This window comes from Heteronotia binoei, chromosome 12 (genome assembly GCF_032191835.1).
Source record: "Heteronotia binoei isolate CCM8104 ecotype False Entrance Well chromosome 12, APGP_CSIRO_Hbin_v1, whole genome shotgun sequence".
Lineage (NCBI taxonomy): Eukaryota > Metazoa > Chordata > Lepidosauria > Squamata > Gekkonidae > Heteronotia > Heteronotia binoei.
The window spans coordinates 44,902,072-44,924,604 of NC_083234.1; the positions used below are offsets into that span (position 1 = coordinate 44,902,072).

Below are 22,533 nucleotides of genomic sequence, written 5' to 3' on the forward strand. Positions count from 1 at the left end.
CAGCAGCCCCATGGAGAAGAGGCGAGTGAGAGCAAGGTAAGGCTAGTGGGGAATCGGTCTGAGTCCACTTTGGGGGGGAGGGACTAAAGAGTTGGAGTATTAGGGGGGAGAAGTGCAGTCTTCCAAGAGGGATTGGAGGGCCAGAAGCTGCAGGCAGAAGCTCTCTCACCTCAGAAGCACTCCTTTCTATAAAACTACGCATTAATATTCTAGATATGAGAATGTCATATCTTGATTAGCAACCCAAAGTATAGATGCAACTAGCATCCACCACTGGAAGCAGAGAATTCTGCTCTCTCTGCACATCAGCGATAACTGGATCCTATCGGATAATGTCAGCAAAGGCTGGCTAGTGGGTGACAAGGTCAGAGGAGTGAATCATGCAGAGACAGAGCAGTCGGCAAGATGCCTGAGGTTCACAGGAGCCTTGGATTACTGAATTAATTTAATTCTCTTGTGACATGCTAACAGATTGGGAATTACTGTTTTAATTAGTGTTAAAATCCAGCAGTGAAAAATCTTTGCGCTAGATTAGAAAACATATAGCACACAAGTGCCACCTTCTGACCGTACATGGAATTACCCATCTATAAGCACACACACACAAAAATGGTAAAGACCTCTTGGGACTGTACCACACAATAAGAGGGAAGAAACACATTTGGTGTTAAAAACTAACTCTCTGTATATAGAAAAGTAGCCTATAAGGGAGAAAGCTAGATTAGAGCTCATCTCCTTATACGCAAGGAGGTTTTTGAACGAGAGAGGCAAAAAAATTTGCCCTTTTAAGGGATCGGGCTTTTGCTGTCTTTCCCCTGAAAATGCCTATGATATATTTGACTCAGAATTCTTCTATGCACAGGAAAGAGACAGGGCTCTACTCACCTTGTTGCCCAAGTTACCATTTGCTTGCTTGGACAGGAGCAAGGCCACCATATCTGCATGGCCCTCCTGGGCCGCCAAGTGCAGCGGGGTCACCCCTTGCGCAGACTCAGCGTTGGCAGAAGCACCATACTGCAGCAGGCTGCTGGCCACCTCCATTTGGTTCTGCCTAGCGGCAATGTGCAAAGGGGTATATCCATTCTGTGGAGCAGAAGTCAGCAGGCCCGGGGCAAGTCACACAATTAGAAAGTCAGAAACTTTAGAAAGTATTGCAAGGATAGAATAGAATCTCTAGCCTGTACTGGTCTCAGAAGGCAGCAGCAGATGGTTCAAGCCACAGATAAGATTCCCCCAGATCTTAGGAGTCAGATGATTCAGGGGGAGACAATCCTACACTAGTATCTTTCATAGTCCTTTCCTCTGGGCAACATTTTGCCAGGAGAAGTCATGAGGTTGCTTTTCTGTGATTCCAGACTGCTGGCTGGTGCCTTTTACACCTAGCTTTCAGTCTGTTCTTCAGTCTGGAATATACCCTCTATCCCAACCTAGCTCCTCTGCCTCCAAACATCTGCAGCCTTGCTCGCTGATGAGGCTTGATTCTCCAAGCACATTGAACCCCTGACACCAGCATTCAAACTACCCTGTACACATTTGCCTAGCAACCTAATTGTCCTGAACTCTGATTATCTGAGGGCTTTCTGAGTGGTGCTAGAAAGTGTCGCCAAGTCACATCATAGGTTTTCAAGGCAAGAGACAAACAGAGCTGGTTTGCCATTGCCTGCCTCAGAACAGCAACCCTGGACTTTGTTGGTGGCCTCCAATCCAAGTACTAATTAGGACTGACTGTGCTTAGATTCTGAGACCTGATATGATCAGGCTAGCTTTGGTCATTCAGGTCAGGGAAATTCTGAGCACCTTCCCCGATATCACCTACATTTCTAAGTGGGGCTTCAGAGTTGAGTGTGGTTTCTCTGTGTCTTTACCCAGGTCTCTTGGTGACAGTTCTGAGCAGTCAAAGTAAATGCTACCCACCAGCTCCCGTTATTGATTTGTTCCATGCCAGAGGACGGTCTGCCCCCCATCACCCTCATCGCCCTAGCCACCTGCCCCCCAGATTGCTAAATTTCAATCGGAAATGTGATATATAGTGCCACCTGCCCCTTACCCAGGCCACGCTGTGAGGGGAGGCTCCCTTGGGAAGCAGCACTTTGACAATGTCCAGGTTGTTGTGATGCACAGCTACATGGAGGGGTGTGAGGCCATTCTGCAGAGAGGGAAACACAGGGATGGACCAGGTGAGACACTACCGCAAGCAGAGGTGCTTTTCCTCTGGTGGAAGGGGCCTTCTCTTGGTGCAAGAAGCCCATGAGATCCAACCCGCAGAGAGGAAGATCAGCTAGAAGAAACACCATTAATCCAACCAATATTACCTACACCCTCCTGTAGGGCAGTGATCTGCAATGTGGTGCCCATGGGTGCCCATCAATGTATTTCCTGGCACCCACCTCCACCTTTCACAAAACAAAGAGCCAGTCTTGGATTTTCTCCACCCCACTAGAACTGGAAGTACTTCAGAAGACCCCAGGAGGCATCCCCTTTGAGTCTGCAGGTCCATTTGGAAATAGCTGCCACTATCTAAGGAGGATGCAAGCCTTAAGAGCCCCCCCCCCTTTTGTAACTGACCCCCATGACAGACGTTTGGTAATGGTCTCACCTCCCATGGAAGCCATTTCATGTTGCTACCTGCAACCCTTTCTCAAAAGTGCCCAAAGATGGGGGACTGGGACAGTGCTGTCAGGGGACACAAGGAACATACCTTTCCTGCAGCATTGGGTTGGGCATCACGCTCCAACAGGACCTCAGCCACATCCACTTTCCCATATTTGGCAGCAACGTGCAGAGGGGTAAATCCTTTCTGGGGAGAAACAGGGAACATCAGTGCCTGACACTGGAAGGAGAACAAGAGAGCATGGAGGGAAGGACAATGGGTGGTCCTCAGCATGAGGCAACCCATGAAGCACCTCTTTGGACTCCTTACACACACATGGAGCTTGCAGGAGGAAAGACAACTTTTTGAGTGAAAACAAAATTCAGCAAAAAAAAAAAAAGGAACCTGGTGGTAGGTTGGGGAAGTACTTCTTTACCAAGTGCATAATTAACTTATGAAATTCACAACCACAAAGATGCCAGGGTGGGTGTTAATCAACTTTTTTGGAGGGAGGGGTGGGGGAGATAATGCACATTCATGGAAGAGAGATATATCAACAGTTAATAGAACCTCCATACTCAGGGGCAGGGTACAAGATACTGGTGACCAATAACAGGGGAAGACAAAGGCCTTTATGCGCTGCCTGTAAGTTTCCCAGAGCATGATGTCAGAAACAGAACTGGGCTATTTTTGGTTTGATCCAACAAGATAATTGTTATGAAGTGACTTTGGCATGGAGTTTGAACATCTTCAGGCTTCATTTCTGAAATCTGACATGGAAAAGTCACAATGAATCAACTTGTTTGCCAAATGTAATGCTTTTACATTTGGCTTTTCTGCCTCCATATTCCCAGAACTTTTCCACGTCAGGGCAAATAACACTGCCAGAAGCCAATTTACAACGTGGAAAGCACCATGGCCTCAGTCCAATTCAGGGGCCTCTGCAGCTGTTCTTTACAAAAAGCTTTGAGCCAAGAGATCAGATCGCAGATCTCCAGAGTCTTACCTAGTTGTTGGCTTTGGAGGCAGTGCTAAACCAACAGCTCTAGCAAAAGGGTACAGCCGCTACATGACAAACGAAGACTAGTTTTTATAGCACTATAACCGCCACAGCTTGGTGATGTTGCTGAGAATACTTTTAGGGTATCCCTAACCTGCCTCAAATGACTGCAGTTCCTAAGACTTCCTGGGTAAAAGGGAGATGGTGTTAAACCAGTCTGTTGGCATCAAGAAAACTTCCACCAATAAGGGACATAAATTCAATTCAAATACATGACAGACCACAATCTCCTCCCTTCCAATAATTTTGTTCATGTTTGGCTACAGCTCTAATTTTTTTTTCATCCTAGAACACTCACTCATTTATTTATTTATTTATTAACTTATTTATTTTTCTTCTTGTAGAAGGCTTTAGTAATTTTAAATATAGATGGATATGTTTTCTCTCTAGGTTATAATAATATTTTATAAAGTGCTCTTTGTATTGTGTTGGATACATAATTCAATTACCTGTATGTTTGTTTTCATATATTTATCTCAATTTAAAAAAATTGTTTACAAGAAAAAAAGAAAATGTTGTAACTCAGCAGCAAAGAAACACCCTGATAATGGAAGGCAATATGATAGACAACGGCCTTGCTGCCACCAAAATTTATGCTTCTCCCCTGATTGCAAGGGTCCCCAACGTAGTGCCCATGGGTGCTGTGGTGTTCATCAACGTTTTTCCTGGTGCCACCAACTGTTTTTAGAAAGTAGGGCCAGGTGGGGCTTTTGCCAAGCAAGGCTACTGTTTGGCCCCTGGAGATCTGATGGGCTGTGCAGATTTTTAAAAACATTGCTTTGGCAGCAGCTACCACCCCACAGCACAAGGATCATCACTGTGTGACTGAAGGAAGGCCATGGCAGACATTTTAAGCCTGCCTCTGCCTCCAGGTCCAATTCAAGAAATATCTGGAGACTTTGGGGTGGGAGCAAGGAGCAAGGTTGTGACAAGCATAACTGAGCTCCAGAGTGCTCATCATCACATTTAAAGGGACCACACACCTTTTAAATGCCTTTCCTCCATTAGAAATAATGAAGGATAGGGGCACCTTCTTCTGGGGCTCCTAGAATTGGAATTCCTGGTCCAATCCTTTTGAAACTTGGGGGATGTTTTGAGGAGAGGCACTGGATGCTATGCTGAAAATATGGTGTCTCTACCTCAAAAAACAGTCCCCCAGAGCCCCAGATACCCATGGATCAATTCTCCATTATACCTATGGGAATCAGTCTCCATAGGGAATAATGGAGTGCCCAGCAGACATTTTCCTCCCCCCCCCTGCTTTCTGATGACCCTGAAGTGGGGGAAGGGCCTCCAAACCAGGGATCCCCTGCCCCCACCTGGGGATTGGCAACCTTATCTGCCTCCCGTGGCTGCCATTTTCTGGCTGCATCCACCATGCTGTATCAAATTTCTACAGGCTAAAAAACTTTATGGACTTTTGCCCTATTGTCTCTGCTCACAAGTTCTGTGATTTAAAGAAAAAATGATGTTGCAAACTCAACATCCGCGGCTGTGTGTGCGGAAATCACACATTCGGGGGAAGATTGCCCGCCCCTTAGCAGATATTCACGCCCACCATTCTCCCTCGTAATGATGCATATGGTGATGCTGCGAACGCTTTTCTCCTACCGCCCGCAATGGTGCCTCGGGCCTCTTTTTTAAAAAACCTGCATACCGTTTGCGTTACAATGTAATTTTGGGCCATCTTTGAAGCGTCATTACGATTAAATGCCATGCTATTGAGAAATCACTTGCTGCTCATTGCTGCTGAGCCGCAATGGTGCCTCACAATTTTTTTTTTTAAACTGCAGACCTTTTGTATTGCAACATAATATCGGGCCATTGCTGGCCGTTTCTGCAGCATCATTCTGATATATGTTATTTTGAAATCGATTCCTACTCATTGCCACTGAGTTAGGGTTGCCAAGTCCAATTCAAGAAATATCTGGGGACTTTGGGGGTGGAGCCAGGAGACATTAGGGGTGGAGCCAAGATCAAGGCTGTGACAAGCATAATTGAACTCCAAAGGGAGTTCTGGCCATCACATTTAAAGGGATGCCACACCCTTTCAATTTCTTCCTTCCATAGGAAATAGTGAAGGATAGGGGCACCTTCTTTTGGGGCACATAGAATTGGACCCCCTGGTCCAATATTTTTGAAACTTGGGGGGTATTTTGGGGAGAGGCACTAGATGCTATACTGAAAATTTGGTGCCTCTACCCCAAAAAACAACCCCCCAAGAGCCCCAGATACCAGCAGATACCAGCATTTATTCTATGGGAATAAATCTCCACAGGGAATAATAGAGTTCCCAGCAGACATTTCCCTCCCCTCCCCCTGCTTTCTGACGACTCTGAAGCAGGGGGAGAGTCTCCAAACTGGGGAATCCCCCCCCCCCCGGGGATTGGCAACCCTACGCTGAGCCTCTGCATTGCCCTGTGAATGTTTTAAAATAATTTTAATCTTGCTTATTTCAGTGTTTTGACTCATCCAGCCGTGCATGGAGCACACACATTGCTGTCCAGCTTCTTGTTTCACCCTTAAAATGCCTCCTTTTTATTGGGCTATACAAATTTTGGTGTGTCCTGCTTTGTTAACGTTTCCCTGCATTCTGCCCCCATCAGTTCATTAGCGATCATGGCATCTTTTTCCAGCCAGAGCGTGCCATCTCCTGTGCTTGCGACGTGAGGAGATTAGCTTGTTGGTCAATGAAAACACTGAGCGTTTTCGCACTGACCTTAATCGGCAGCGACGTCCCTCTTCACCGCGCAGGATCTGTGCGGATTTCGCACCAATTGCTGCGGAGCACCCGGAAGAGCCGCAAAGTCCCGTGGCTTTTGCGGTGCAAATGGAAACTGGTTTTTGGCGGTTTCCATTTGCGCCGCAAAAGCCGCCGGACTTTGCGGCTCTTCCGGGTGCTCCGCAGCAATTGGTGCGAAATCCGCACAGATCCTGCGCGGTGAAGAGGGACATTGCTGCCGATTAAGGTCAGTGCGAAAACGCCCACTGTCTTAATTGAAGAGGAGGAATGCAGATTCCGGTCATGGTGTTTTCATCCTCGGAGAGTGTGCAAGGAAGTAATCATCACAGAGATTGTTGAAGACAGAGATATTGCCATTATTCCAAAAAGTGTGCCTACTGCTCCAAGCACCCTCCCAACATCTGTTTGTGAGCATGCTTGAGATAAAAGGTAAAGAAAATATGGCGTTCCCTGAGCTTTGTTTCTTCAGAACCTCTCCCCCCCCCCCCAAATTCAAGCAGTGGCGGCCAAATACTGATGACCAATAAGAATGTAGACAGAGATCGAAGCGCCTATTGGTTACGCTATAACGTAACCATGCATGCAACCAAAAAAAACAAAAGAAAGGGGTGGAGTCAGATGCCCGGAAAAAGGGAGAAAGGATCAAAATTTGAGACGGATTAGTCAATGCGGAATCATTTGCTCCAGACAACACACCAAAGTTGAGGCAGTAGTGTGGAAACAAAATTTGATCGGGGGGGGGGGGGGAATAGACCAGCAGCACAAGAGAAGCAAACAGACCAGTGTGGAAAAGGTCAGGGCCTCATTCAGGCCAGGACCACAGTGCGGAGGGAGAAGAGGCTTCGGCCTTCCTCAATCCTGCACCATTCCCCCAACCCAGGCGGTACTGCTTTTTGAACACTGCCCAGCAGCCCTCTGAACTGAACTCCAAGTTGATTTGTGAACAAACATCTTGTGTAGGTAGGCCTTGAAAACTGTCTTCAGTAAGACTGTTTGCCCTTGACAGGATTCATTATCTCCCATCCTTTAGGTCAAGGTGATTTGCTATACAGCAGCAATCTCCACACCATCAGTGCAAAGAATTAGGAAAGGATCACCAGCAGCCTAGAGGCTCTGGTCTCATAAAACTTTGGCCAACCCCACATGCTCTGTGAGAGGACAAAAATGAAAGTAATAAAGAAATTGGGAGGAAACAGAACCCAGTGCCCTTTCTTCCCCTACCTTGGTCATGACTGTTTGTGATGCCTCTTTTTCAAGGAGGGCACAGGCACAGTCCAGATGGCCCTCACGTGAAGTGATGTGCAGGGGCGTGTGCCCAGCTGTGGTGGCCAGATTGGGGTCAGCGCCATTTTCTAGCAACAGCTTCACCATAGTGCAATGGCCAAGGCGAGCAGCACAGTGCAATGGTGTCTGGTCATCCTGCAGTGGGCAAGAAGAGAGTCTCTTAGCCTGGTTCCCTGGAAGTAGTTGCCTAAAAAAAACACTCAGACTGAACTTTGGTCAAAAGCAAGACTGTGGGACTCATTCAAAAGATGTTCACACAGCGGTGCTGCGTCTTTAAAAATGCTACTGAAATTTCGCACCAACCAAAACCCATATTCAAAGTCAAGACAATCCGGATTCTGTGACCAGCTCATTTGCTTAGAATCACAGAGGCCTGACAACAGCTAGAGCTGGTATTCTGTGCCAATTCTTCCCTTCCCCGCCCCCCAAATTCCAAATATTGCATACAGAACAAATTATTCAACTATATAAATTTGCATTTATTGGCTTATTTTACAGAATCCACCTGTACAACTAAGGAATCCGTTCTGACCAAAAATTCCCTTGGCCATAGGTTTTAGATGTTTTCTACAGATATGAAGGATGGAAGCAACGGTGTGATAATGAAAAATTATAAGAACATCAAATCCCACATTGGGTCAGTCAGTCAGTCATTGGGTAATGGACTCTGGAGTTGTACAGTTAATCCCTACAAAAAAGTGCAGCCCACCCACAATGTCATCAGTTGGGGGGGGTGATTATTACTAGCCACCAGGGGGCACCCACCTTAGCTTTGGCATTGACTTTGGCCTTGTTCTGGAGTAGATACTTAGCCACCTCGGTGTGTCCGGCTCGGGCTGCCATGTGAAGAGGCGTTTCCACCTTCTGCATAATAGAACAAATCCAGAGAGTGCCACTGCATCAGAACCTGGTTGGACTATGATTCTTGTACCCACCAGTACAAAGACCTGAACCTAACTAAAACAGGTGATGAGGAAGAATGGCATAACTTCCTCATAGAACATCTCCCTGCCCACAGAAAATGGTTCTAGAATAAGCTAGAACTGCTCAGACTTGTTAGTTTTATATGGGCAGGGTAGTTGTTTTTTAATGCAGGAGTGAAGACAGCCATTCTTTCCTCCACCTGGAATCTGTTGTGATATAGTCCAGATAGGATACATACTGTATTTCTAAATGTGTCATTTGGATTTGGGCCTGCCTGACTTGCATGGATTCTGAACAACTCTAACAGTGGCACCCTAAGCAAGAGATACACGCTTCTAAGTCCACTGAAGTCTATTTATTTATTTATTTATTTATTTATTTATTTATTTATTTATTTATTTATTTATTTATATTAAGATTTATACCCCGCCCTTCTCACCTAAGTGTCTCAGGGCGGCTTACAACATGATAAATTAGACAACTTCAGATTGAAACATTTAAAATACAATTAAACTATAGGTTAATAAAAAGCAGGATAAAATAGAATAATTAAAACCGGCGGCCTATAAATACATTTTGTTCCATCCAGGATGTTTTCATTGTCAGTTAATGTCATAGGCCTGCTGGAAGAGGACTGTCTTACAGGCCCTGCGGAATTGCCCTAGATCCCGCAGGGCCCGTACCTCTTCCGGCAGCTGGTTCCACCAGTAAGGTGCCGTTGTTGAGAAGGCCCGGTCCCTGGTGGATTTTAGACGGGCCTCCTTTGGCCCGGGGACTACCAACAGGTTTTGTGAGCCTGAGCGTAGTACTCTCTGGGGAACGTGTGGGGAGAGACGGTCCCTAAGGTAGGCAGGTCCTAGGCCATATAGGGCTTTAAAGGTGATGACCAACACCTTGTACCGGACTCGGAATATTACTGGCAGCCAGTGCAGACTCTGGAGCCCCGGCCGAATGTGCTCCCATCTAGGGAGCCCTAATAATAGCCGGGCAGCAGCGTTCTGCACCAACTGCAGCTTCCGGGTCCGGCACAAGGGTAGCCCCATGTAGAGGGCATTACAGTAGTCCAGCCTCGAGGTGACCGTAGCATGGATCACTGTTGCCAGGTCGTCACGTTCCAGGAAGGGGGCCAACTGCCTCGCCCGCCTAAGATGAAAAAACGCGGACTTGGCAGTGGCTGCTATCTGAGCCTCCATCGTCAACGAAGGCTCCAACAGCACCCCTAGGCTCTTGACCCTGCCCGACGCTGTTAGCGAAGCGCCGTCAAAAGCTGGCAGGGGGATTTCCCTTCCCGGGCCGCAGCGACCCAAGCAAAGGACCTCTGTCTTCGCCGGGTTCAGCTTCAGCCCGCTCAGCCTAAGCCACCTAGCCACTGCCTGTAACGCCCGGTCCAAGTTTTCTGGGGCGCAGGCAGGCCGGCCGTCCATAAGCAGATAGAGCTGGGTGTCATCAGCATATTGATGGCAACCCAACCCATACCCCCGGGCCATCTGGGCAAGGGGGCGCATATAGATGTTAAATAACATCGGGGAGAGGACCGCCCCTTGAGGCACCCCGCAGTCAAGCGTGTGTCTCCGGGACAGTTCCTCCCCAATCGCCACCCTTTGTCCCCGACCGTCAAGGAAAGAGGAAAGCCATTGCAAGGCCAACCCCTGAATCCCTGCGTCGGCAAGGCGGCACGCCAGAAGCCGATGGTCGACCATGTCGAACGCTGCCGACAGGTCCAACAACATCAGCACCGCCGAGCCGCCTTGATCCAGATGTCGCCGAAGGTCATCCACCAGAGCGACCAGCACCGTCTCCGTCCCATGGCCCGGGCGGAAGCCAGACTGGTAGGGGTCAAGGACAGAAGCATCCTCCAGGAAACTCTGTAGCTGCAACGCCGCTGCCCTCTCTATAAGTTTGCCCAAAAAGGGCAAATTCGATACCGGCCGATAGTGTGCCAATTCGGTCGGATCTAACGTTGTTTTCTTCAAGAGGGGACGGACCACCGCCTCTTTGAGCGCTGATGGAAAATGTCCCTCCAGTAGGGATCTATTTATGATATCCCGTATAGGATATCTTAGCTCCCTCTGGCAGGTCTTAATAAGCCAGGAGGGGCATGGGTCCAATTTACAAGTTGTTGGGCGTGCAGATAGGAGGATCCTGTCAACTTCTTCCAGGCTGAGGGCGCCGAAGCTGTCCAAAACACAATCCGAAGACAGGCATGGAGCCTCAGGTCCACTAACTGTATCCAATGTGGCAGGGAAGTCGGAACGGAGCGATGCGATTTTATCCGCAAAATAATCCGCAAAAGCCTCACAGCCAATTTCCAATTCATTAATATTTGGTCTGCCCTGTGGCAGCGTTGTAAGGGTCCGAATTATATTGAACAGTTGTGCCGGGCGCGAAGTTGCGGACGCAATCTCTGCCGCAAAGTAAGTTTTCTTTGCGGCCTTGACTGCCATCTCATAGGACTTCATAACCTCTCTATAAGATGTTCGAGTCGCTTCGTCTCGGGTACGCCGCCATTGCCTCTCTAGCCGTCTGAGTCCTCGTTTCAGCCGCCACAACCCCTGGTTATACCAAGGTGTCGGCCTTGAACGAGGGCGCAGAGGACGCCTAGGCGCGATCTCGTCGATGGCCCCGGTAAGCCTATTATTCCAAGACTCCACCAGGCCATCGAGGGAATCGCCAGGGGGCCAGGGATCCCGCAGAGCCGTCAGGAACCGTTCCGGGTCCATCAGGCTCCGCGGGCGAGCTAAAATAAGCTCGCCGCCCAAACGGGGTTGGGGTGGGACGTCCACACGAGCCTTGAGGGCATAGTGATCCGACCATGGCACTGCTATAGAAGCAAGCTCGTTCACTAAAACTCCCGACGCGAAGATCAGGTCTAACATGTGACCGGCCTGGTGAGTGGGTGTCGTAACTACTTGGGAGAGTCCTAGTGTCGCCATGGAAGACACTAGGTCCATCGCCTGAGTGGAGGTCACGTCATCGGCATGAACATTGAAGTCACCCAGTCTATGACCCTAGAAGGGTTTAAATCTGTTTATGATGAAAATCTGCTTCCACCATTTCCAGTCCCCCAACACCGTAAGTGATATTTCATATGTCAATAGGGGGAACAAGATATTTCAGCAGAAGGAACATTCTGCACATCCAAAGGACTATGATCAAAGACATTATTTTTAAAAGCAGCACATTTTATGAGGATTTTTGTGATTATTTAAGCATTTGAATTCTTTAGCGCTAGAGCACTGTTGACTCATTTTGGTTTTATTCTCGTCTATGTTTTGATTTTATTTAATCCTTCATTGAGTTTCCTGTTAGCAGCTTAGGCTAAAACATAAGATATAAACTCTGAAATCAGTAAACAAGCTAAGGAATTTGTGCCTAGATTATGAGTCCATTTACTCATTTAAAGCAACAGTCCTCCAACTGTGGGTCATGAACCTGGATTGGCTGTGAGTGAGCCAGGGCTGCCAATCTCCAGGTGGGGACTGGTGATCCAGAATGACAACTGATCTCCAGACTACCGAGATCAATTCCCTCGGAGGAAGCAGCTGCTTTTGAAGGTGGACTCTGTGACATTATACCCCACCGAGGTTCCTCCCCAGACTTCATAACCCTGGTGATGAGCCTCAAGAAGCTCAGCATCCAGCTCCTCCCACCAGTGGGAAAAAGAGAACAGAGCTGCCACATTCTTCCCTTCGCTCCATGGCAATGTTCGTTCCCAGAGGTTCCAATCATTCCCAGCCACCAGTGGTATAGGAGACCTGATTTATTTATTTATTTCTATTTATATCCCGCCCTCCCTACAAGTGGGCTCAAGGCAGGTCACACAACACTAATTTTACAAAACCATTAAAAACAATTATAACAAATAAAGAATTAAAACCATTAAAAAGACAGGTACTACGATAAATTAATAAGGTTCATCAATCCGCAATGGCTGGAAGCAATCGGGCCATGAACCAAGAAGCAGTAGAGATCTTATTAATGTGGGCAGCATACAGCTGGAAAGCTTCAGAAAGGGAGGCCAAATAACTGGACATCCACTGCCTCAACTGAAGGTCTGGAGGAACAGCTGCATTTTAAAGGGCCTGAGAAACTGTAATAGGTCTTGCAGGGCCCTGATCTCAGAGGAGAGCATGTTCAACCAGTAAATGATGGTCCTCAGAGCACAAGGCTCCCTGGGGCACATATGTGGAGAGACTGTCTCCTAGATATGTCTGTCTCAAGCCACACAGGGCTTTAAAGGTCAATAACAACACCTTGAAATGGATCCGGTACTCAATTGGTAGGCAATGCAATCGGCTTGAGCACAGCCAAACCGGACTGGCACTATTGGAGACCAAGTCCAAATCAAGCCACAGACTTTGGCACTGCTAGTCTGTGGGGGCTAGACTGGCTCTTGGTTAGCAGTGACAGAGGAGGCCTATCACCTTCTGGACTCATAGCAGCAGCAGCTGGGTCTGAGCTGAGTCTCACACTGCTCCACTGAAGAAGTGGATCCTACAAGATAAAGTTTAGAAGTAAGCCCCACTTCAAAAAGTCTGAGTGCAATTGGTTTAAAAATAACAGCAGCTCAACAAAAAACTAGCAAGCTGGCCTAGTTCTCATGGTGGTTGTGGACTGTATCACTTTAGGTTTCCAATAGGGGCTCTTCTATTCACATAGAACACTGGAGGCTAAGGGGAAGGATTCTAACAGTCTTCTTTTTGATATATTAGCCCTCTGTGTGCAGGAATTTTAACAATTCAAGAAAAAGAGTCAATCATATGAGCCCACACATGCTTGGTGTCTGAACTGGCACAGGCTCACCACCTCAGTGAGAATTCAGCATTGTCTGAAGTAGATCTCTCTTCCCTATGACACTCTGTTTAAGGATTCAAGCTGGAGGGATGTTTTTATGATAGGGTTACCAGATGTCCTCTTTTCAGAGGACATGCCCTCTTTTTTTCTTTTGATGCCAGTCTTCTTTTGGGGTCTTTATTAAAAAAAACTGATGAAAATTTCCTCTTTTTGAATTGGATGGTTAGGAATATTCCTAGTTAGTAGCAATCATCACAGCTTAACTAGTAGGGGTATTTAAAATGAGAATTAAAATGTATTAAAAATGACATTTGTCATAGTGATCACTTGTTTGAAGTAGCCAGTTGGAAAATATGTCCTCTTTTTTGCTTTTCAAAATATGGTAACTCTAGTTCACGTGCTATTAAACTGCTGCCTGTTTTACCACAGAGTAAAATTATTTTTCTTTGAGATTGCTGCCATCTGTACTTCACTGGCTGCAATCCAGAGACCAGTTTGCACAGCCGATATTTTTGTTTTAATTTTTGTGCCAGCACTCTTCCCTACTCTCCAAAACCATGGTGTTTTTTTTTAAAGGAAGAGTTTTAATATGCAGTCCTTTTTGTCACTTTGGTAGTGGGGTGGAAAGGGGGCTACTGGAATGAAGGCAACAATTGTTTTCAAAAGGGCTGTAAATTTCAGAAGTTGTGTTATGGGCTTAGGACAACACAATCCAACCCCTCAGTGGAAGTATTCCTGTCCCACACCTTTTATCATATAGTTACAGCATACCTCTGCATCCAGACTTCTCTCTGAGGTAATAATTTTATTGCTTAAAGCCTCAATCTATCTGGGATCCCCAGAGACCTGGGCTCTCCTCTGTTGGAACACAGGAACTACTTTTGCATGAGCTCCATCCATGTCTTTGCTCTGCTAATGACTCACCACGTTGGAAACATTGGGAGATGCTCCACGTTGTAACAAGGTCTTCACTATAGAAAGGTGTCCCATGAAAGAGGCCACATGCAGAGGGGTCAGGCCAGACTATGGACAAAAAAGGACAGTGAATACAAGGTTCTCGGGACTGAGTCAGGTCTTTTGGATAGCTGAAAACCAAAAGTTAATCCTGCACTCCAGAGACGCACACACAATACTCTCCCCCACTAAATCTGCAGCACGCTCTATTTATTTTCTCAGGCAATTATGGTTCCGGTAATGAGGAATGAAATGGGAAATACTAAGCATGGCCAACAAGGAGTGGTTGCCTTTGTTAATTAAGTGAAGTTACCTTACGCTTCCTTTAAAACCTCTGTAACGTACTCGAAACGGAGACGAGAATAGGGCAACATAGTTTATTAGGAGCACGTTGCAAGAGAGGGAGCACGCGGGCCGGGCCCCGCTTATATACAATTCCCGGTACAGCCTACTGGGTCCGTCAGGCCAATCCTGACCTGTTGAACTACCCGCCGCAGCTGTTGATTGGCGGGTGATTCCGCGCCCTGCGCTGGAGGCTTCTGGGACAGCCCAGTAGCCTCTGCGCGGGGCGCAAGTTGTTACTGATACACTACACCCCTCCCCCCCTAGTTAAGGAACATAGTCCTTGAGATACGCGGGAGGTCGGCGCTCCCGGGTGGACCGTCTAGGGAGGTCTGGTGGGGGAGGCGCTGCTTCCGCGGTTGGTGCTTCGGCGGCCCGTGGTGTGGCCGGAGGCGGTGGGGCCGGCTCAGCGGGTCTTTCGGGCTCGGACCGTTCTGGTGTTCCCTGCGTCGGCGTGAGGGGCGTTGGGGCCTCGTCCTCTGGTCGGCTCTCGGTTGGCCCCTCCCCGGACCAGGCCTCTTCTGTGTCCGCCGGCTCCTCCGGTAGCGTGCGGCGGCGCAACTGGTCTATGTGCCGCCGTAATACCTGGCCCCCCTCGGTTGATATATCATAGTGGCGGGACCCCGTCACTCGTAGCACTCGGCCCGCCACCCAATCAGGCCCCCTTGCATAGTTCCGGGCGTAAACTGGGTCGCCCGCAAAGAACCCCCTGACTGCGTCCCGAACCTCGGGGCTCCCGCGGGTGTCTGACGCCCGGTCGGGGTGTAGTCTGTCCAGTCGGGTTGTCAGCTTGCGTCCCATTAGGAGCTCTGCCGGGCTCACCCCTGTGACCGGGTTGGGGGTGACCCTATTGTCGAAAAGGAATGCCGCTAATCGGTGGTCCCAGTCCCCCTGCACAATTCGGCCCAGGGCTTCTTTCGTGGTGCGGACCATCCGCTCCGCCTGGCCGTTGGTGGCTGGGTGGAAGGGGGCAGATCTTATGTGCCTAATCAGGTATCTATGGAGGAACGCCTGGAAGTCTGCAGACGTGAACGCGGTCCCGTTGTCAGAGACTATGGTGTCCGGGATACCGTGTGTGCATAAGACCCTGCGCAGCGCTCGGATTGCGGCAGCGGATGAGGTGGACCCTACAGGGATGACCTCCAACCACTTGGTGTAGGCGTCCACTATTATCATGAAGATCTGCCCCTGGAATGGCCCCACGAAATCGAGGTGGAGTCTCGAACCATGGTTTCCGGGTTGACTCCCACCTAGTGGCGGGGGTGCTGGGAGGCTCGGGCCGCGACTCTTGACACGTTTGGCACCGTCGGACCCAGCTCTCTATCTCCCCGTCCATCCCCGGCCACCAGACGTAGCTTCTGGCCAAGGCCTTCATTCGGACTATGCCGGGGTGGGTCTCATGTAAGGATTCTAGGACACGCTTTTGCAGCGGGGGCGGAATCACCACTCTACTTCCCCATAACAGGCACCCCTTGTGGGCTGCTAGTTCCTCCCTCCTGGTCTTATACGGCTTGAATTCTTCCCCCATGTTCCCCTCCGGCCAGCCCCTCACCACCCAGTCGAGCACCCGTGCTAGTGTCTTGTGTTTCTGGGTGGCCTTGGCGACCTCCGCTGCGTGTAGGGGCGGCTCCGGGAGGCTCTCCATTAGCATGACCTGGTGTGCGGGGGCGGGGTCTGGACCCGTTTCCGGAAGCGGCAAGCGGCTGAGTGCGTCCGCGTGACCCATAGCCTTGCCGGCCCTGTGTACCAGTGTGTAAGCGTAGGAGTTGAGGAATTGGTTCCACCTCAACACGCGCTGCGACAGTATTTGGGGGGTTTGACGGTCGGGGGCCAGCAGACCTAAGAGGGCTTGTGGTCCGTAGCTATGGTGAACCTCCGCCCATACAGGTATTCATGGAACTTGCGGACCCCCGCCACGATTGCCAGAGCCTCCTTGTCTATTTGCGCGTAGTTGCGCTCGGCTGGTGTCAGTGTGCGGGAGTAGTATGCGACCGGTACCTCCCTCCCGTCGTGGAGTTGGTGCCCCAGGACTGCTCCCACCCCGTATGGCGACGCATCGCATGCCAGGATGACGGGGAGGCCCTCGTCAAAATGGTGGAGCACCGCATTAGACACCAACACATCCTTGACTGCCTGAAACGCGGCTGCTTGGCGTTTGCCCCAAACCCAAGGGGCTTTTTTGTCCAGCAGGCGGTGCAGGGGCTCTGCTAGGGCCGCCTTGTGGGGGAGAAATGAATGGTAAAAGTTAAGCACCCCCAAGAAGCTTTGTAGCTCCGCTTTGCAGGTGGGGGCTGGCGCTTTCACAATGGCTCGGGTCTTCTCTTCCGTTGGGTGGATTCCCGCTGCGTCTACGGCGAACCCCAGGAACTCCACCCGTGGGACCCCCAACAGGCATTTCTCCCTCTTGACTTTGAGCCCCGCTGCCTGGAACCGGCGGAGTACCTCTCTTAGGCGGTTGCCGAATTCTTCGGGGTCCGGGGCGGCGACTAGCACGTCATCAAAAAACGGCTGGACTCCCGGGATCCCTTTCAGGAGAGCGTCCATTATACTCTGGAAGATCCCGGGAGCGACGCTAACCCCGAATTGAAGCCTCCTCACCCGGAAGGCCCCCCTGTGTGTCACTATCGTTTGGGCTTCCGCCGTCTTAGCATCTACCGGGAGCTGTTGGTAGGCCTGTGCCAGGTCCAACTTCCCGAAGATCTTGGATCCCGCTAGGGCAGCCAGAACGTGGCTTACCACCGGCACTGGGTAGGGGTTATCCTGCAGTGCCTTGTTTATCGTGCATTTATAGTCTGCACAGATCCGCACCTCCCCGTTTGGCTTGATAGGGGGGCTACGATGGGGGTCTCCCAGGTGGCGTAGTCCACAGGCTCCAGGACTCCCTGGGCTGTGAGGCGGTCTAGTTCGGCCTCTATTTTTGGCTTTAAAGCGAACGGGACCCTCCTCGCCTTGAGCCGAATCGGCCTGACCGTGGGGTCTAGCGGTAGGGAGATGGCCGGCCCTTTGTAGCTCCCTAGAGAACCATCGAACACGTCAGGGAACTCTTGGCATATCTCCCCGAACCCCCTGGGTGTTAGGGTTTGCCCCACCCCTTCCACCCGGATCCCCAAGGGTTTGAACCACGCCAGTCCTAGCAGGGTGGCAAGCTGGCGCTTTACCACCAGGATGTCCAGCGGGCCGTAGAAGGACCCCCGCTCGACTTGCACCCGCGCCCACCCCGCGATTTGCACCGGATTCTTCTGAAAGTCCCGGAGTATGAAGTTCGCCGGCCTTAGTTGCAGCCGCTGGGGGGGACACAGCTTCCTCAGGGTTTCCTCCGCTATAATGGAGATGGAGGAACCAGAGTCCACTTCCATTTGGCAGGGGTTCCCCTCGATGAGGACCGCCATTTTGATTTTATCGGGGGTGGAGAGGGGCAAGTTCAGTACCTGCAGGGACGTGGAGTCCGTGGAGTGGAACTCCGCCGACTCGTGATGCGTGGTCGGCCTCCGGCGGTTGGGCTTGGCTCGGCAAGCCCTCGCAATGTGGCCCGTTTTTCCGCAGCTCCGGCAGTCCCAGGTCCGCCTGTCGTGGGGGTCGCCGCAGTCCCGCCTGTCGTGGGGGTCGCCGCAGCTGGCGCACTTGGTGGCCGGGACCCTCTCCGTCACTGGGGGTCGTTCGGCCGCTCGGGGGCATTGGGCGGCTCTGCTGGGTGGCCCAGCTGGGCGGCGCAGCTGGTGGGCTTCTTCCTCCTCTGGGCAGTCGTGGTCCAGCTCCTCGTGGTGGGCAGCTTCTGTCCGGGCCTTGGGGAAGGTCCTGGAGGTCCTCTCGAACGCCACCGCCTCGCTGAAGGCGCTCTGGAGGGTGAGCTCTTCTTTGGCAACGAGCTTCTGCTGGAGCCTCTCGTCGCGGAGGCCCCACGTGAATCGGTCGGCCAGGGTGTCTTCCAGCTGGGGGAAGTTGCAGTTCCCGGCGATCTTGCGGAGGGCCGCCAGGTAGTCGGCGGCCGATTCCCCCACTGCCTGGTCCCTTCTGTGGAACAGGAACCGACGGGCCACCCGCGAAGGCTGTGGCGAGAAATGGCCGGTGAGGAGTCTGATGATCTCCTCGTAGGACTTCTCCGTGAGGCGGGCGGGAGCCGAGAGACCCTTGGCGATCTCGAACGTGGCTGGCCCGCAGACGCTCAGGAGAACGTCCCTCTTCGTGCCTGCGTCGGTGACCTTGTTGGCCCTGAGGTAGAACTCGACCCGCTCCGCGTAGGACTCCCAGCCCTCGGGATTGGCGGGGTCGAATGTCTCGATGTAGCCGGTGGTTCCGTTCTGTGTGGCCATGGCGGCGGCGGTCAGGACTCGTGGTTGCCCTAGATCTCCGTGTTAGCCGCTGAGGCTAAGATCCCACCTTCGTCGCCAGTGTAACGTACTCGAAGCGGAGACGAGAGTAGGGCAACATAGTTTATTAGGAGCACGTTGCAAGAGAGGGAGCACGCGGGCCGGGCCCCGCTTATATACAATTCCCGGTACAGCCTACTGGGTCCGTCAGGCCAATCCTGACCTGTTGAACTACCCGCCGCAGCTGTTGATTGGCGGGTGATTCCGCGCCCTGCGCTGGAGGCTTCTGGGACAGCCCAGTAGCCTCTGCGCGGGGCGCAAGTTGTTACTGATACACTACAACCTCAAAAGGCATCTTTACTGAAATGGGTCATGTCGTGGAGGCCTGGTTTAAAAATCTTTGTGTGATGTTGAGATGCCTTGGTACAAATTTGTTTAGGGAAGATTGTCATAAATCATGACAGCAAAATGGAACCTGCATGTTCAGCGGCAGTATATCTTTGAATGGGGGAAGGAAGGCAAACCATGAGAAAGGGGTGTTTTCCTCATGCCCTACTTGTGGGCTTCCTAGAAGTTTCTGGCTGGTGACTGCTGGAAACAGGATGCAGAGCCTAATCAAGCAAGGCTCTTCTTATGTACCCAGCACAAGACAATAGCGGAAACAACTTCTACAAGCCCAGAGAAGACAGCTATTCAAATATAATGGCCCCACCAATCAATTCATCACAGGCCATAAAACCCACTTCAAACTGCCTCATAAGGTTAGAAGTTTCCCTTAGGTGTGAATCCAAGCTGGGAGACAGATCTTTTTATTTACATTTTTTTTTAAATTCCAGTTTTCAAAAGAATTAACACAATACTGAAAAAAGTTCTATTCTTCTCCTTGTTTGCTGGGCTGCTTTTGTGTTCAATAGGAGTTTTTTAACATAGGGGAGCTTTCCACAACGTGATTCTCTGCCTGCACCTTACAGTGGTGAAGTTCAGTCTACCAGCTCATCTCCACCTTATGCATCAATCAGGTCTGAGAGTCTTCCTTGAGAGAGCTGACGGGCATCTGCTGAGGGACTTCCTTTTGACCTTGGCTGAAGAGCTTCTCACACAAAAAAAATCATCTTACAGCAGTATGGATTATATATGTTTGGGCAGTGTGTGTGTATGGGGGAAAGATACCCAATAGCCTTGCCCCTCTTCTGAATGCATTTGAAAATGGGGTGAGAAGATGCAATCCTGCTTCTCCCTGTATGCACGCTTCCTCTGAAAAGTGCTGCCAAGTCACAGCCAACTTATAGTGATCCCATAGGGCTTTCAGAGCAAGAGACTAAGAGAGGTGGTTTGCCCGTAACAGCCCTGGACTTCCTTGGTGGTCTCCCATCTAAGTATTAGCCATGGCCAACACCACTTTGCTTCCAGAATCCAACGCTATCGGGCTAGCCTGAACTAGTATGCTCCCTCTACATGCAAGCTAGCTGCAAAGTCCTCCTATATGTGGGCTATCCGATATGATTATGTAACATGTAGAAACTTTCTTATCTCACAAATACGGAGCTCCAACTTACCTCAGTGACTGCATCAATGGAGGCCCCTGTCTTCAGCAGGAGTTCCATCACTCGGATGTGGTTCTTCTTGCAGGCAATGTGAAGTGGAGTGAAGCCATTCTGCAGATGCAGATAAAGAAGGACCTGTCAGTTCCATGGCAAAGACAGGAAACTAGGTCTTCCCTCTCCAACCAGAACTTCCCCACTCACCAGGGCCCGTGCATTGGGCTTTGCACCCTTATCCAACAAGACTTTGGCAACCCGGTGGTGGCCACAGTGGGCAGCCACGTGCAGTGGTGTCAGGTGGTCTAGCGTGATGTCATCAATGTCAGCATTGTACTGAAGCAGCAGCCGGACACAATCCAAGTGATCCCCTTGGGAGGCCATGTGGATGGGGGACAGGCCATTCTGGGACAAAGAAAGACAGTTAGAGCCTCACCTCATCCAATGAAGGTCAAGGACTAGGTAGCTGGGCAGATGCTGCTGGCTAGAACACTGGGCAGCGGCTGGAGGCAAATCTGATAGGGGGTGAATTAGGCTCAGAGGCCACACCCTTGGCCACCCCTAAAAACTTATGTGGTCTCTAGTCTGCCTTCTTTATTCTAACTCCAGTTAAAAAGAAGATTCTTCCAAGAAGACCCTGGTTTCTCTTCAGCCATCATCCCTAACTGAAACAACACTAAACTATACAATTCAGCATTTCCTTTTGTTTCAATTCATCCATCCATTATATTTGTCTTCCCTCCCCTGTTTAAATTCAGAGTATAAACTCCTCAGGGACAAGGATCTAACTTTTGTTTGTCTTTCTCTGGAAAGTGCCAGGTACACAGGAGATTCTATATAGCAAATTATCTCTCTGCATAAATTACAGTCTTTGGACATAGCACAGCATCAACAGAAACTAAGATGCAACTATGGAAACAGGATCAGACTTGGGGTTCACAGGATAAGGCCATTAAGGACAGGTTTCGCCCCCTTTGCCTGAGCAAACCCTTCATTTTCTCCCATAAAAATGGAATGGTTTCTCCACTGGAGTGAATTGTAAAGTAAAACCCTGCATGGCAGGGAGCAGTCACAGTGAGGACAAAACCAAAGTTCTACCCATGATACCCATCCACATGCAGAGTGCACACACATACACAGAGAGATCCTTGTAATATGCACATGCATTTCTACACACTATTATTCTAGTAATAATAATAATCTGAAACCAGACAGGTGGCAGCCTAAAAAAGGCCTTTTTTGTTGTGGCACCAAAACTTCGGAACTCCCTCCCCAGGGAGTTTCATCTGTCTCCCTCTATTGGTTTCTTTCATCAGTAGGTGAAATTTTTTTTTGTTTCATTTGGTATACCCCTAAAAACATTTACTGGCCCTCCTTCTAGTGTTGTTTATGCACTTTTAATTGAACTATTTTATAATTTTAATGTCTTTTTAATTGCTCATATGTTTTAATGTTTTTCATGTTTGCTGCCTTGCGGACCCTGATCAGGCGACAGGTGACATAAAAATGCTTTTAATAACAGCAACATTCTTTTTGCTGGAAAGTAGTAATAGTAACTTTTAACAGAATTAAACCAACTTCCAGTATTTCAGGGGGAAAAATCTTTCCTCCCAGACCCAGATATTCACTCTCACTCCTCCTTGCTTTTAGCTGGTGTGGGCCCTACTGGCTGGTATGAAGAAAGGGTGGATTTTGTAGGGGCGGGGGGCTAATTCCATAGCTAGGGAACAGCTACCATTTGCAATCCTCAGAGTGAGTATGCAGCAGAAAGAGAGAAATCTCCTCTACCCTTGTGAAGTTATTTCCCTTGCCCCCTCCCTCCATTATCCCTCCGCTGTCCTCCACCTTGGTTTTTGCTTGGATGGGAGCACCATGGTCCAGCAGGATTTCAGCAATTCGCACATGTCCGTTCCTGGCTGCACAGTGCAATGGCGTCAGTTCATCCTGCAGAAATAAGGCATAATGATCATATTTCAACCAGGAATAATCTTTTTAAA

The 22,533-nt window shown here is 49.8% G+C and overlaps 1 protein-coding gene across 5 annotated transcripts in view; it reads right to left on the bottom strand.

Moving 5' to 3' along the window:
- Positions 1–22,533, bottom strand: part of ANK1 (ankyrin 1) — a 228,175-nt gene that overhangs the window by 59,554 nt on the left and 146,088 nt on the right. For all 5 annotated transcript variants that reach the window (XM_060251576.1, XM_060251577.1, XM_060251575.1 and 2 more), the window contains exons 9-17: positions 22,382–22,480; positions 20,744–20,941; positions 20,555–20,653; positions 14,320–14,418; positions 8,443–8,541; positions 7,615–7,812; positions 2,699–2,797; positions 2,048–2,146; positions 886–1,083 (exon numbers count right to left, since the gene is read on the bottom strand). In XM_060251576.1, the coding sequence (XP_060107559.1) occupies positions 886–1,083; positions 2,048–2,146; positions 2,699–2,797; positions 7,615–7,812; positions 8,443–8,541; positions 14,320–14,418; positions 20,555–20,653; positions 20,744–20,941; positions 22,382–22,480 (1,188 nt within the window). The remainder of the gene's footprint in view (positions 1–885; positions 1,084–2,047; positions 2,147–2,698; positions 2,798–7,614; positions 7,813–8,442; positions 8,542–14,319; positions 14,419–20,554; positions 20,654–20,743; positions 20,942–22,381; positions 22,481–22,533) is intronic.